The sequence below is a fragment of the Myotis daubentonii genome, chromosome 3, assembly GCF_963259705.1.
Source record: "Myotis daubentonii chromosome 3, mMyoDau2.1, whole genome shotgun sequence".
NCBI lineage: Eukaryota > Metazoa > Chordata > Mammalia > Chiroptera > Vespertilionidae > Myotis > Myotis daubentonii.
This window is the reverse complement of record NC_081842.1, coordinates 39,513,707-39,526,206: the sequence shown is the minus strand read 5'-3', so window position 1 is coordinate 39,526,206 and position 12,500 is coordinate 39,513,707. Positions and strand designations below refer to the sequence as shown.

At 37.3% G+C, this 12,500-nt stretch overlaps 1 protein-coding gene across 7 annotated transcripts in view; it reads left to right on the top strand.

The window, feature by feature from the left end:
- The window catches only part of PEX5L (peroxisomal biogenesis factor 5 like), a 334,455-nt gene that overhangs the window by 234,706 nt on the left and 87,249 nt on the right, over positions 1–12,500 (top strand). For 4 of the 7 annotated variants that reach the window (XM_059687108.1, XM_059687106.1, XM_059687104.1 and 1 more), the window contains one exon: positions 8,134–8,238. The exons of the other annotated variants lie outside the window; for them this stretch is intronic. In XM_059687108.1, coding sequence (XP_059543091.1) covers positions 8,170–8,238 — 69 coding nt within the window. In that variant the 5' untranslated portion in view covers positions 8,134–8,169. The remainder of the gene's footprint in view (positions 1–8,133; positions 8,239–12,500) is intronic. 7 annotated transcript variants of the gene reach the window in all.

The following is a 12,500-nucleotide window of genomic DNA, read 5'->3' as shown; positions in this document are numbered from 1 at the left end:
CAAACATTCAAAATCTAAGGTACCTTCTTCAGGAAAACAAGGGTTATGTTCTATAACATCAAGCAAAAATTATGAGATTACCTCCTTAATCATGAAAACCAAAAGTCTATAATAAAGTTTCTTACTTTTTTAAGCCGAATCCTGCCCCGTTAGCCTGGCTAAGAAAATGTTCACACCCTACTTACAGATCACGACTTCTGCAGCTAATCGTGGCTTTGCATGCGGTGAAATATCTCCCCACCTTTACGGTGAATTCTTCCCCACCTTTATGGTGAAACTTTGTTTTTTCGCTCTAGGCGAAGCCTTCACTTCCAGATTTCCCGTCGGGCGCCAGATGTTGTAAATGTTTCCCTCCATGTCCCGCGTGGTTCAGGGTTTAAGATCTGGAAGAGGAGCTGCACACAAGTGAAAGAGAAAAAACAAGAGATAATTTGGGAATATTGGGGGGCCAGGCGGGTAAGGCCAACTCAAGAGGAAGGACTTCCACCAGTGCTCAGGCTGCACCAACCACTTTATAGTCAGAGGTAAACAAGGTAGTGGTTACCATAGTTACACTGCTCTTGTGAGTTTCACTTGTTTTGACCACAGTTACACTTCCTGCACTTCCCTCAGCCCATTAGCTTCCCAGATAAGATCTAGGGAGTGTTATAAGGTCAAGCCTAATTATGCTAAGAAGACTGTGCCCTCTAAGCTGGGACTTGTTTGTGACTTTGCCAACAGGTCAGTCCAAGGCTTAACCTATATCAGCTCTCCACACTCCACCCCCTTATCCACAAGGGATATATTCCAAGGCCCCCAGTGGATACCTGAAACCTTGGTTACTACCAAATCCTAAATATACTATGATGTTTCCAATACATGCACTAGAGGCCCAGTGTATGAAATTTGTCCACTGGGGGGAGAGCGGGGTTTGTCCCTCAACCCAGCCTGCACCCTCTCCAATCTGGGACCCCTAGGGGGTTGTCCAACTGCCCACTGGGATCGGGCCTAAACTGGCAGTCAGACATCTCTCTCACAATCCGGGACTACTGGCTCTCAACTGCTTGCCTGCCTGCCTAATTGCCCCTAACCACTCCCCTGCCAGCCTGAGCAACACCTAACTGCTCCCCTGCCAGCTTGATTGCCCCCAACTTCCCTCCCCTGCTGGCCCAGTCACCCCCACTGCCCTCCCCTGCCAGCCCTATTGCGCCAACTGCCCTCCCCTGCCGGTCTGGTCCTCCCTAACTGCCCTTCCCTGTAGGCCTGGTCCCCCCCCCACCAACTTCCCTCTTCTGCTGGCCATCTTGTGGCAGCCATCTTTGTGATGACATGGGCGTGGCCATCTTGTGAAGGTGTGGTGTCAATTTGCATATTACCTCTTTATTACATAGGATACTTTTTCCCTAAAAGGAATCACTTTACAGCTTCTCTTTGGCATATCCAAATTGCCAGCATCACAACTTTTGCACTTTGGGGGCAATTATTAAGTAAAATAAGGGTTACTTAAACACAAGCCCTGTAACAATCAATCTGTAACTAAGACAGCTACTAAGGGACCAATGGGCAGGTAGCCTATACAGTGTGGATACGCTGGACAGAGGGATGATTCACATCCCAGGTTGGTGGATCAGGACAGCAGGAGGTTTCATCATCCTGCTCTGAATGGCTTGCAGTATGAATGGCTTAATTCTGGAATTTTCCACTTAATACTTTAGGTCTGTAGTTGGCCGCAGGTCATTGAAATTTTGGAAAGTGAAACCACTATAAGGGGGGCTGCCATGGTGTTAGAAGATACCTGGATCCTAACAAACGTAGTGAGAGTAGCAGCAGTGCAAAGTGGTCCATTAGGGCAGGAACAGCCACAGTGGGAGTTGGGGGGGGGGGGGGCGGGGAGCAGCTGCTGCCCAAATTAACCACCTAGAGGTGACAGATCAGCTCTAGGGACAGCAGAGCAAGCCACGAGGAGGCCACACTGACTGTTGCGAAGACACCAACCCAGAGTCAACTTAGGCACTAGGCACAGTGGACAGTTCACAGGACCCAAGACACGTTTAAGGCCCCATAAAATGTTGTAATTTTAATCTCTCGTAAAATCAGAACTCCAAAAATCATTAGTATAATAATGAATATGTAACAATAAATCCAGTCTGGATTATAGTTGTCTTTATACCAACTTGTCATAAAATACAATTTTTAGCTTTTCTTTTCAATGGAGGAAGGGGCCCATGTCCTCTGGCACCAATCATTCATGTTAAGGAAAGTAAGCATGTCTGTGGTGGGATCGGAATCCCAGCAACTTTGACGGGGTAGGGCGGAGGAGGGGGGAGAGGGGGTAGAGATTAAAGTTAAAGACCATAGAGACTGTTATCCAAGACTTTCTCCCACCACCACATACACAGTCTGGAAGAGCGTAACAAAAAAAAGTGCCAATTAGCACATGACACAAACTGAGGGCACAGAGTTATATAGTAGAATGTAATTAGAGTCACTCCGTATTCATCTCAGAGGACTTCCTAGAAAAGGTGATGGCTTGGAGAAGAGTGCACACAGGGAACAATGCTGGAGTTGGGCGAGGGGGGTGGGGGGATAGTAAGGGAGACATATATGGAGGGTCGATTGGCGGTCCTTTTTTAAGTGCCCTGTATCATCATTTAAACAGAGAGGCACCAGTTTGTGCACTGTGACTTCCCTACCCATATTTAGGAATCAGAAATCGCATTATTTCCAGCTAAAAACAGCACTGAACCAGTGATGAATTTATTGTGACTTATGAATTCCACAGGAGAATCTGTGGTGAAGACAGAATTCTGTCCAGGCTTCCCAATTGTTTACATCTAGATCTGTGCTTCCTTTGGGATACTGGGAAATAAGGATTGACCAGAGTGCCCAGATTTAGTTCTATTTGTACCACTTTTTAAATTTACAAAATATTCTGTTGTTGGGAAAATGAGTTAAATGTAACTGTGCTAGAACCAGCATGGCCTGAACCCTCCTGTATGTTGGAAGAAATCTACAGGAACACACTGCACTGGGCAGGACACAGTGTGGTAGACAGGCATCGCCTGCGTTCAGAGGAGACTGGGAAACATTGCTCTCACATTTTCCCGTGTTGGGAGTTTAAAGAGAGCATGACACCCTGACATTTACCTTCCTGAGTAAAAGAATGTTGTCCTTGCTCTGCACATAAGAGACAGAGAGAAAAGTCATCCGAAATTAGTCACTTTTGTGGCCAGTTTCTTGTGGGTGCATTTAAGTTCAGAGTCCAGAATTTATGAGATACAAAATGGTTTTAGCATATGCAAAACTGAATACCATTTCATTTGGAACAAACTTACCAAAATGTTATAGACGCCAGGTATTTGTTTACAGGTATGTATATGTGAAGAAATATATTCCATATATTCACACTTGTGAGCCTGATGGTAGTTTGTCTTCATTAAAACATTCATCCTAAAAAAACTTCAATGTTGTAAAGATAAAATTTGGGGGTGGGGGGAAATGTCAGACTTGTTAATTTTATTTTCTTATTTCTGTTTTTTCTCCATTTTTGGTAACAGCATGTTTTAATTTTTGTAATGAGAATAAAAGAATACATTTTATTTCATATATTAGATGATATGGGGTTACCGGAAATCACTACTATTATAGTCTTTTACCTTTCTCCTAATTTATTACATCTTCATAGCTTCTATTTAATATTTCTGATAAAAAGACTCTGGATTATTATTGATAGATTAGAAATAATAAAAATAATTTTTAAATTAAAAAAATTTATATAGTAGTAATAGAATCTGCAATTAGAAAATTGCTTCTGAATGGACTAACCATGGAATTGCATACTTTTAAGTATTGCATGCACCCAAAATAGATCTCACAACACCTAGTACAGATGGCATTTAATTGTGCTGAGTTAGCATTTTAATCAGAATTAGAGGGATGCTAAAGCTTATAAACCTAATAAGATTCACAGAATAAAAACACTGTGACACATGACATGCTTAGGTTAGTTTTCCATGAAGATGAAAAAAAAACACCAGAAATACTTTGTTAGAATTGTGCTTATGAGTGAAGTCATGGGTAGGCTGATTCTTAGTGACCATTGCAGATTGAAGAAAATCTTTCTCAAAGATGTTGGCTTGATCCAGGCTGTATCATTATCCTGAGAAGTGGTTGCTGCCCCAAACTTGGATGATTTCACAAACCCCCCCGCACGGATGGCAGTCAGTGAAGCTGTCGGGGGGGTTGGGGGGGGGGGCGGGGACTGCATGGGAAGCCCTCAGCCTGTCAAGCCAATGAAAAGATAACAGTGAGGTAGACAAGGAAGCACACAGGCTAGCACTGGGTTCCCTTCCTGCTCAGCCACACACCAGCTTTGAGGCCTTGACCAAGTCACTCCGTCTCTGAGTCTCTGAGCCTCAATGTCCCAAACCACCTAGTAAGACAATGTATACCCCACAGAGGTCTCATGCAACAAATAAGTATAAATACATCCAACACCGAGCAGTGCCCAGCACACAGTAGCTTCTCCAAATACTTCCGTTCCTTCCCTTTTGAGACGGGCCTGGAGCCAACACCTCCTCGTCATCTGGCAGCGGCACAGCCTGGTGTCCAGCCTGAGAAGATCCTGTGACTTCCAGTGCTGTTTACTCTGTTCCTCATGTTCTATATTTAAGAAAGAGGAGTGAGCCCGCATTGGGTTTCCTTAATTATGTCAGTGTCACTTGCTATATACTCTCCATGTTTCATTCATTTATGCCCAATCTTATAATAGAAGTTAACAAAAGATTATTCTCAGGTATTATTATTGTTTGTTAGAAAAGCTATAATTGTATATATTTCACTGCTCAGGAAACAAGGTGATAAAGAGAAATATCGAAGAATTTTCAACAGCAAATCACCAGGAAAAAATAGTCAAAAAAAATCTTAAGAAACTCACCCAGGAAGTGGGAAAAGGTGGTTTTGAAGTTGTATTTACAAAAAAGGAGAGTGAAATAACTGCTGGAGGGTGTCACGGTGTAGTAATCAACTTGTAAAGTGCCACTATTCTTTTCTGTTGTTGCTGAGAATGATGGGATGGAAAAGCACACAGGCTTAATGTAATCCAAAACCACTTACAAGCTTGAGTGTGTATATTCAGTGAAGAGTTCATTTTTGCTGTCTCCATGTTATTTCAAATAATAGATGAATATTTATCCTTCGGTATAGTTATATTTAGAAATTGAGCTTGAAGTCTGGATAATTATGCGCATGTAGTTCTTACGATGTTTTGAGCCATTGGCTTCAACAAAGGGGAAAAAAACCTCTACAGTTGTGTTACTGTCAGCCCCACAGACTACTAATGAGCCAAGTTGTATAGTTTTATGAATTGCCAACTCAATTATCAGTCGGTATCTGAATTTTAGAAATGTTGTCCCATGAGATACATGGACAAGTCAGAAATAACACAGTTTGATTTTCAGGTACCAGGTGGAGGCGGCCGTGTGATCTGGGGGAAATCTGGCTTTGATAAATGAGTGTGTTCGCTAGGTTTGGCAGTGGTTTCAGACACTGTATCTGGAACCGTGGCGATGTCATGGTGGCAGACCTTCCCGTTCTGTCCTCGGACTGCACCACACGTGTAAACAGTGAGGCTCTCGGGGGAATGACTCAAAGCCAACAGGCTGTAAAGGGGAACTTTGCTAGCAGGCTCTAACATGGGTGTCATGACTCTTTTCAGGTAGTAGGTGTAACCTTGAAGAAAAAGTGGCACTGTCTTCAAAAAAGTGACCTGACCCTGGCTTTGGTGGGTTTTTCTGCAAGAAATCAAAAGCACCGCATGTGTTAATGATACATCCTTTCTAGCTGACCACTGCTTTGTTCTAGAGTTCAGCATGAAAGGACTAATTTTTGTTTTGGTTTGGTTTTTTTGTTTGTTTGTTTTAGTGAAATGGCATGTCCGTTGCTAATTCTAGCTACTCTAGTTGCACATGTGAAAAATATCTATCTGTAGTTTACGGATTGGTAGCATTTCAAATAAGTAGTGTATTGAAATATTGACCTGAAATTTTTTGAGATGCTCATCAATTGACCTTTTTTTTTTTTCCTTAGCTCAGGATAAGAGTCTGAATTATTATTATTTTTTAAAAATTATACCTTGTAACATTAGATTTGTTCTTTTAAGTATGTTAGGAATTTAAATATAAGCATGCCACTTCGTTCATTGCTATCTTATTAGAAGTTCTTGGAGCATGGAAAGAATTCTTCACAAATGATTTTGCTCTTTTGAAAAAAAATAAGCTCAAAAATATTTGTTAAACTATATTTAACCTGTAATGAGAATAGCTTATAAAGGTATGCTAAGCTTATAGTATGTAACATTTCATCCCAATAATTTTATATTTTGAAAAAATGTAAAACAATTTAATAGTTCCATAATAATCTTTTCCCAGAATTCAGAATTGTATGCATCTCTATTTTAGGAAGTTCACATTGCATCATTAAAGAATAAACCTGGGATCGTTATGCTCCCCAATTGTTAATGTTTTCCTTTATTCTTCTAGTAGTTAGTGATTTTAAGGATTGTGGCCATAGAGACATTCCAGAACATATTTGATAGTAACTCCTGATAAATAAAATCTCTTGTAGTTTATATCCCATCATGGAAATAAACATTATCATTCAATAATGCTAGTTCTTAAATAAAAATTAAAAACAAAGAAATAAACTTTGAGAAATAAAGAGATTCACACATTCTAAATCTAGTAACTATAAAGTTTTTCTTTGTTTTCATAAATAAAAGCTGCCACTTGTTATTTAGAAAGGAATGCCTGAGAAAATGGATGATTAGCACATAACAAACTGAGGGCACAGGAGTTATAGTAGAATGCAATTAGAGTCACTCTTTATTCATCTCAGAAAACTTGCTTCCTGGAATAGACCTACCTTCTAAACTCTTAAAGTACTGTGCAAGATCATGATAATAATGTGATTCTACTCTTTTGCATTACATAGAAAGAATCAAGATTTATTAACCTCTAGAATTCATATTAACCCTAACTCCCATTTATGTTGGATTGCTCTTAATTCCCTTTCAGACAACAGACCACATATGTCCATTTTTGTTTCTGGGCCTATGATATCTCTATATGCTACATTTGTATTTTAAATAGATTTACAGCACAGATATTCATGTGTGCTATTATTATAAAATTATTTTCTCCAGAATGGCTTTGCCCAGAGACATAAGAAAATTAAAGTTTTCTGTTTTTAAAGTGTTTAGAGATTATTTAATTTTTACATAGTATGAGATGCTTCTAATTGGATCAAGAAGGTAGTATTTTATTTCATTTTTTCCATGATGCCATATCTACTCTCAAAAATTTAATAATCTAGTAAACCAAAAAGACAGAAAGCCAGCATACCCCTTTATAGTTTATAACTCTGTTTGTATGAGACAAAAAATGTAGGGAATATATATACCTACATATTTATACCTATATCTATCAATGCCTCAATTAGTAATCATTTTTATTTATGTCTGGATTTACAGATTCTCCAATGAAAAGAGATTTTAAAATTATTTGGTCTCAAAAACATAGAGTTACAAGTTTTTTTCATACTAGCTCCACAAAGTAAGCTGGGTGAATTCCTGTGACATTAGACCACTGAAGAATTTTTGAGATGTTTTTATGACACTTTTATTCTTTTTATGCCCAATCCACTCAAAAATGACAGACTCCAGAGACCACCCACCAAGCCCTCCATGGGAATCAGACCCTGATCCCAATCCCTGTCCCAGACTCCTGTCATTCAAACGTTTTAGAAATTATATAGGAATAATTTATAAATGAACATAACAGGCAATTCAAACCGTATTTAAATAGATGCTATAAATTATGTTCATGTCATGTAAATTGCCTAAAATATACCATACATATAAAGTACTATGTTAAAATTAAATGTCAGTTGTAAAGGTGAAAAAGTAGCTCAAGTTCACAAACAATCTTTTTTCAGATATTGTGTGTTTTCTCTTCAGCCAAAAGCCTCAAGATTCACTTGCAGCAGCCTACTTCTTCATTTATGTTGGATTGGTCTTGAAACATTAGACTATCTTGTAATAAATAATAACTTAAAGATTTCTCCTGACACAAGTCATTGTTGATTTCACTGTTATAGGGAAAAGGCTCTAGGGCGGCAGATAAGGCTGTTGCCATGGTGATGAAGGAGATACCGAGGGAGGAGTCTGCTGAAGAAAAGCCCCTCCTTACTATGACATCACAGGTGGGCAGACCCATAGGGCTCCTGTAGGAAGCTGACATATGTTAATATATCAGACGTTGTGATTTTTAACTAGCAAAAAAAAAAAAAAAAACCAACCAAAAACATTAACTTGAACTAATTTCTAAAGCACAGTTTCAATGAAACAATTATACATTATAAAGTGAAAACGAAAATTGCTGAGAAAAATTTCATCGTTTAGTTATTTATTTGCGAATGTTAATTTTCATTACTTAACTTCAGCTTAAAAAATGTATGTGCAAGTGAAATATGTTGCTTCTTTATAAAGGAGTTTTGTTAATAACTTTGGGAACGAAATAACAATTAAGCTAATGATACATTTGAAAAACAACAACCAAAAAAATAAAATTCCTTTGAATAAATACAAGTTATATGGTATACATATGTCAGTTTACCAGTAGAATATCTAAATTTTCTTAAATGTTAAATATATTTATGTTGTGACTATGCATACTACATATATGTCTATACATATTTATGTGGGTGACTAGTTTACAGGAGTGAGCCAGAAGTCCCTGAGTCCCCCTGCAGAAAATGGCATCTGTGACCCCTCTTCTATTAGTGACCTTGACAACAAAAATATCTCTATTTATAAGCACATGAGAGCCATTTTCAGCATTTATTATAGCAAATATAGAAAAAAGTTTGCATTTATATGCGAAGACATGCTGAGACTGTGAATCCTGTATGTCCTCAGGGACTTTTGAAACACCCTGTAAAATCCACATAAATATGTATAATATACCCATCACCACTCTGTGGAACTATCAGTTTTAAATTCTTAAATGAAAAATATTTTTACTTGCATTTATCTTATAATTTAGACTAGGTTGTTATCTTAAATATTTCCTTTTTTTTTCCATAATGCAGTAGTAAATGCAGTTATACAGTTCCAATTATATGAACATGTCTACAATTAGAAAAATGTCCATATGCAGTCCTCATGAAAGGCATTTATCTCAAAAGCTAAATTATGGCAACTTATTTTCAGAATAGCATCAGAGCACATCCCCAGCTGCTGCCAACATGTGTGGTTTTCTTTATTCTAAACGCTATGTTGTAAGGAACGAAAATTAAACATATAACATCAACATTGAGTATTAAAAAAAGTTATTAATGATTCCCAGGACTTTGGGATAAGTTTTATGTTGTGAGTTTTTTATCCACAAAAAAAAGAGATGCTTCTTCCCAATGACACAGTCGTGGTGGGAAAGAAATTTGCTTGATATTTACCAAGGGCTCCACTCTTTACACAATTTGCATAGTAAAACATATATAGCTTTACATTGATCTCTTGCCCTTTGAAGAATCCATGTTCAAAATATTCAGCCCATAGTTTCTCAGGTCAATGCTGAGGGAAGTGAAAACCACTTTAAGTTCTCGGCTAAGGACAGAACCACATACATCAGTAGATGAGACCTATCCAGAGTTGGAATTGGCATAGTTTTGCTACAACGTATCATCTCAGGACATCACGATTCAGGACAGGGTCTAGTTCACAAAATTCCTTTTCCCCCAACCCTTGCATTGGTATGTGCTTCCCAGTAATCCTTTTTAAATGTCCAAAATTACCATTGTCACCTAAGCTTGAATTTAAAATTTAATGCAAAACAATATTTTTTATTTTTTATTTAGAAAAAAAAATTGTGATTACCATTTTCTCATATTCAGAACATTTGTGTGTACCAAGTTCCTTATTTAATCCCTGTCGAATGTTGCATTAACTGTTTTTGAGATATTGGTTACAATTTTGCTGCATGAAGATTATACAATGCTTTCTTTGATGCATCTTATTCTTGTTGCATACTGGCAAGTTTATGAATCAGCAAACAGAGTTCTGATTCATAACATGTAATGCACCTGTTGTGTTGATCATTTTATGAAATGAATTCAGTGACGGCTGTGATACAATTATTTCTCAGTCAAATGCAGTTTTCTTAGTTGATATACTTTTTCCACTGTACACAAGTGGCTTCTTCCCTGCTATGCACAAGCCCCAAAGCAGCAGAATGATCTGAAAAAGTGAGTACTCCTCATGGCAACCACAGCATCAGTCCGTGTACCATACCACATTCTTACACATGTGAGTGCATTAGTCCTGAAACGTGTTTGTCCCCGTGTCTTCTGTAAAGCCCCTTATGACATAGCGCTACATACTGCTGAATACATCGACTCATCTTCATCACTGGTATGTCGATGCCAGCTGCTCATTCACAGGTTTCAGATATGGCTGAGGCTGATTGCTGCTCTCTCAGTGGCGTCCTTGGGACAATCACAATGGATAAAGTACAGACGCGTCCTTGAAACACTGAGTTCCTAGCCTGTTTAGTAACTGTTTATTCAACAGATTGTAACTGCAGAATAATTTACACGGAAGGATTTTCTTGTATCGTGTGATTATTATGATCTCTTCGAGAGGGATTTAGCCAAACAGACTCCAGGGAAGTCATTCATAGTACATTGACCAAACCAAACAAAACACAGGCGTTGGCCAGGTGACCTGAACTCAGAGTTTGCTGGACCCCTTTTTATTTAATGTAATTATTAATTCTGTATTAACAATATGTCAAGCACTTCAAAGAAGCTCCAGTTCATGCTGTCCTAGACTAACACTTAAAGTCAAACAGTATGTAAACAAGTGTGCATTGATGAAAGGATTGAAGGAAAGAAAAAAAATACTGTAGGTGAATTGTCAAGTCTTTAAAGAGAAAGTTTCACTAGACCTGTGCTATCCAATACAGTAGGCAGTAGCCACATGTGTCTGTTGAGTCCTTTGTAACTATCCCAAATTGCAATGTGCTATAACTATAAAATACACACCAGATTTTGTGCAAAAAATGATATAAACTAACACATTAATAATTTTATTTTGATTACAGTTGAAATGAGAATATTTTGGATATACTGGGTTAGGTAAAATGTATTGTCAAAATTATTTTCACTATTTTCTTTTCACTTTAAAAAAAAAGCTACTAGAAAGCTTAAAATTACTACATTCTCATTATCTTTCTATTGAGCACTACTCTAGACTGTAATAGTATAAATAAATCCACTTTGAGGGTAGAAGGAAAAACTATATGTCAAAGATTGATTATATTGTAGAAAAAATTATATTCTTTATGAAAATGAAATTACTTTAGCAAATATTTTTCTCTCATAAGGAACCCTAGAAATTTTCATTTTAGCCATATTTCCTGGTACTTTTTTAGCAAGGCATATCCCCTTCATATTTTGCTATAGAGCACATTGTCTTAAAACTATGTGTTCCAGACCTCTTAGTGTTAAGGAGATTTTTTTCATGTTTTTGCAAAGTTGGCCTTTGTTTTTCTATATATCCCACCCCTTATACCTTAATATTAATTTATTTTTTTGTGTCTGATAAAGATAAAAAGAGTAATGTCCTTGGTTGGAAAAATATTCTCAAGGCTACTAAATATAGCCTTATTCGGGGTAGGTTTCTATTATTAACTTGAAACAATTGTTTTAATTATGTTCTCCTGCCTGCCCTAGTGTTAGTACTACCCAAGTTGTAAAGAGTAATACCTGTTCGTTTTCCCATGAATAACTTCACAATTATAAATATAACTATCCTGTCAGGAAAATATCTGAGATTTAGATCAAGTCAGAGTTGAAAGTTATCACATGGTTATTCTCTACAAAAAGATCTACTGGGACTCATATACTGTATAAAAACTGGGCCGTGGGCAGAACCATTAGTACTATTAGCTCATTAGAAATTAATTCTGCCCAGTGTCAGAGGTACCAAGACAAAGCCACTAAGATCTGAGTATTTAAGGGGCTCATGATAATGATTTAGTTGTCTTGTCTTTTCAATGGATTTATCAGTTAACTTAGTTTTGATAGGGTCACTATTTTGATGGGCATTGCACAATTTCTCAATTTGGATACAACTAATAAAGCCATAAACAAATAGTTCAATTACAAAATTATGAGTGAAACCTACTCATCAAATGGCACATGCTTTGAATCAACAGTGTCAGGAATAATAAAGGCATTTTCAAAATGCATAAAGATATACCTGTTAAAAGCACATTTGTGTTTTCATTTTTATATAAATAAAACATTATTAAATTTTTTTCTATTATTTAGATGAGATAAAAGACATGGTATACTTTTGCAATTTTTAAAATCAACATTACAAATATGAGGTATTTGCCAACTGTTTTTAACTTATTAACTTCAATGTTTTAACTTTTAAAATTATTTTTTAAGTACTAAAATGC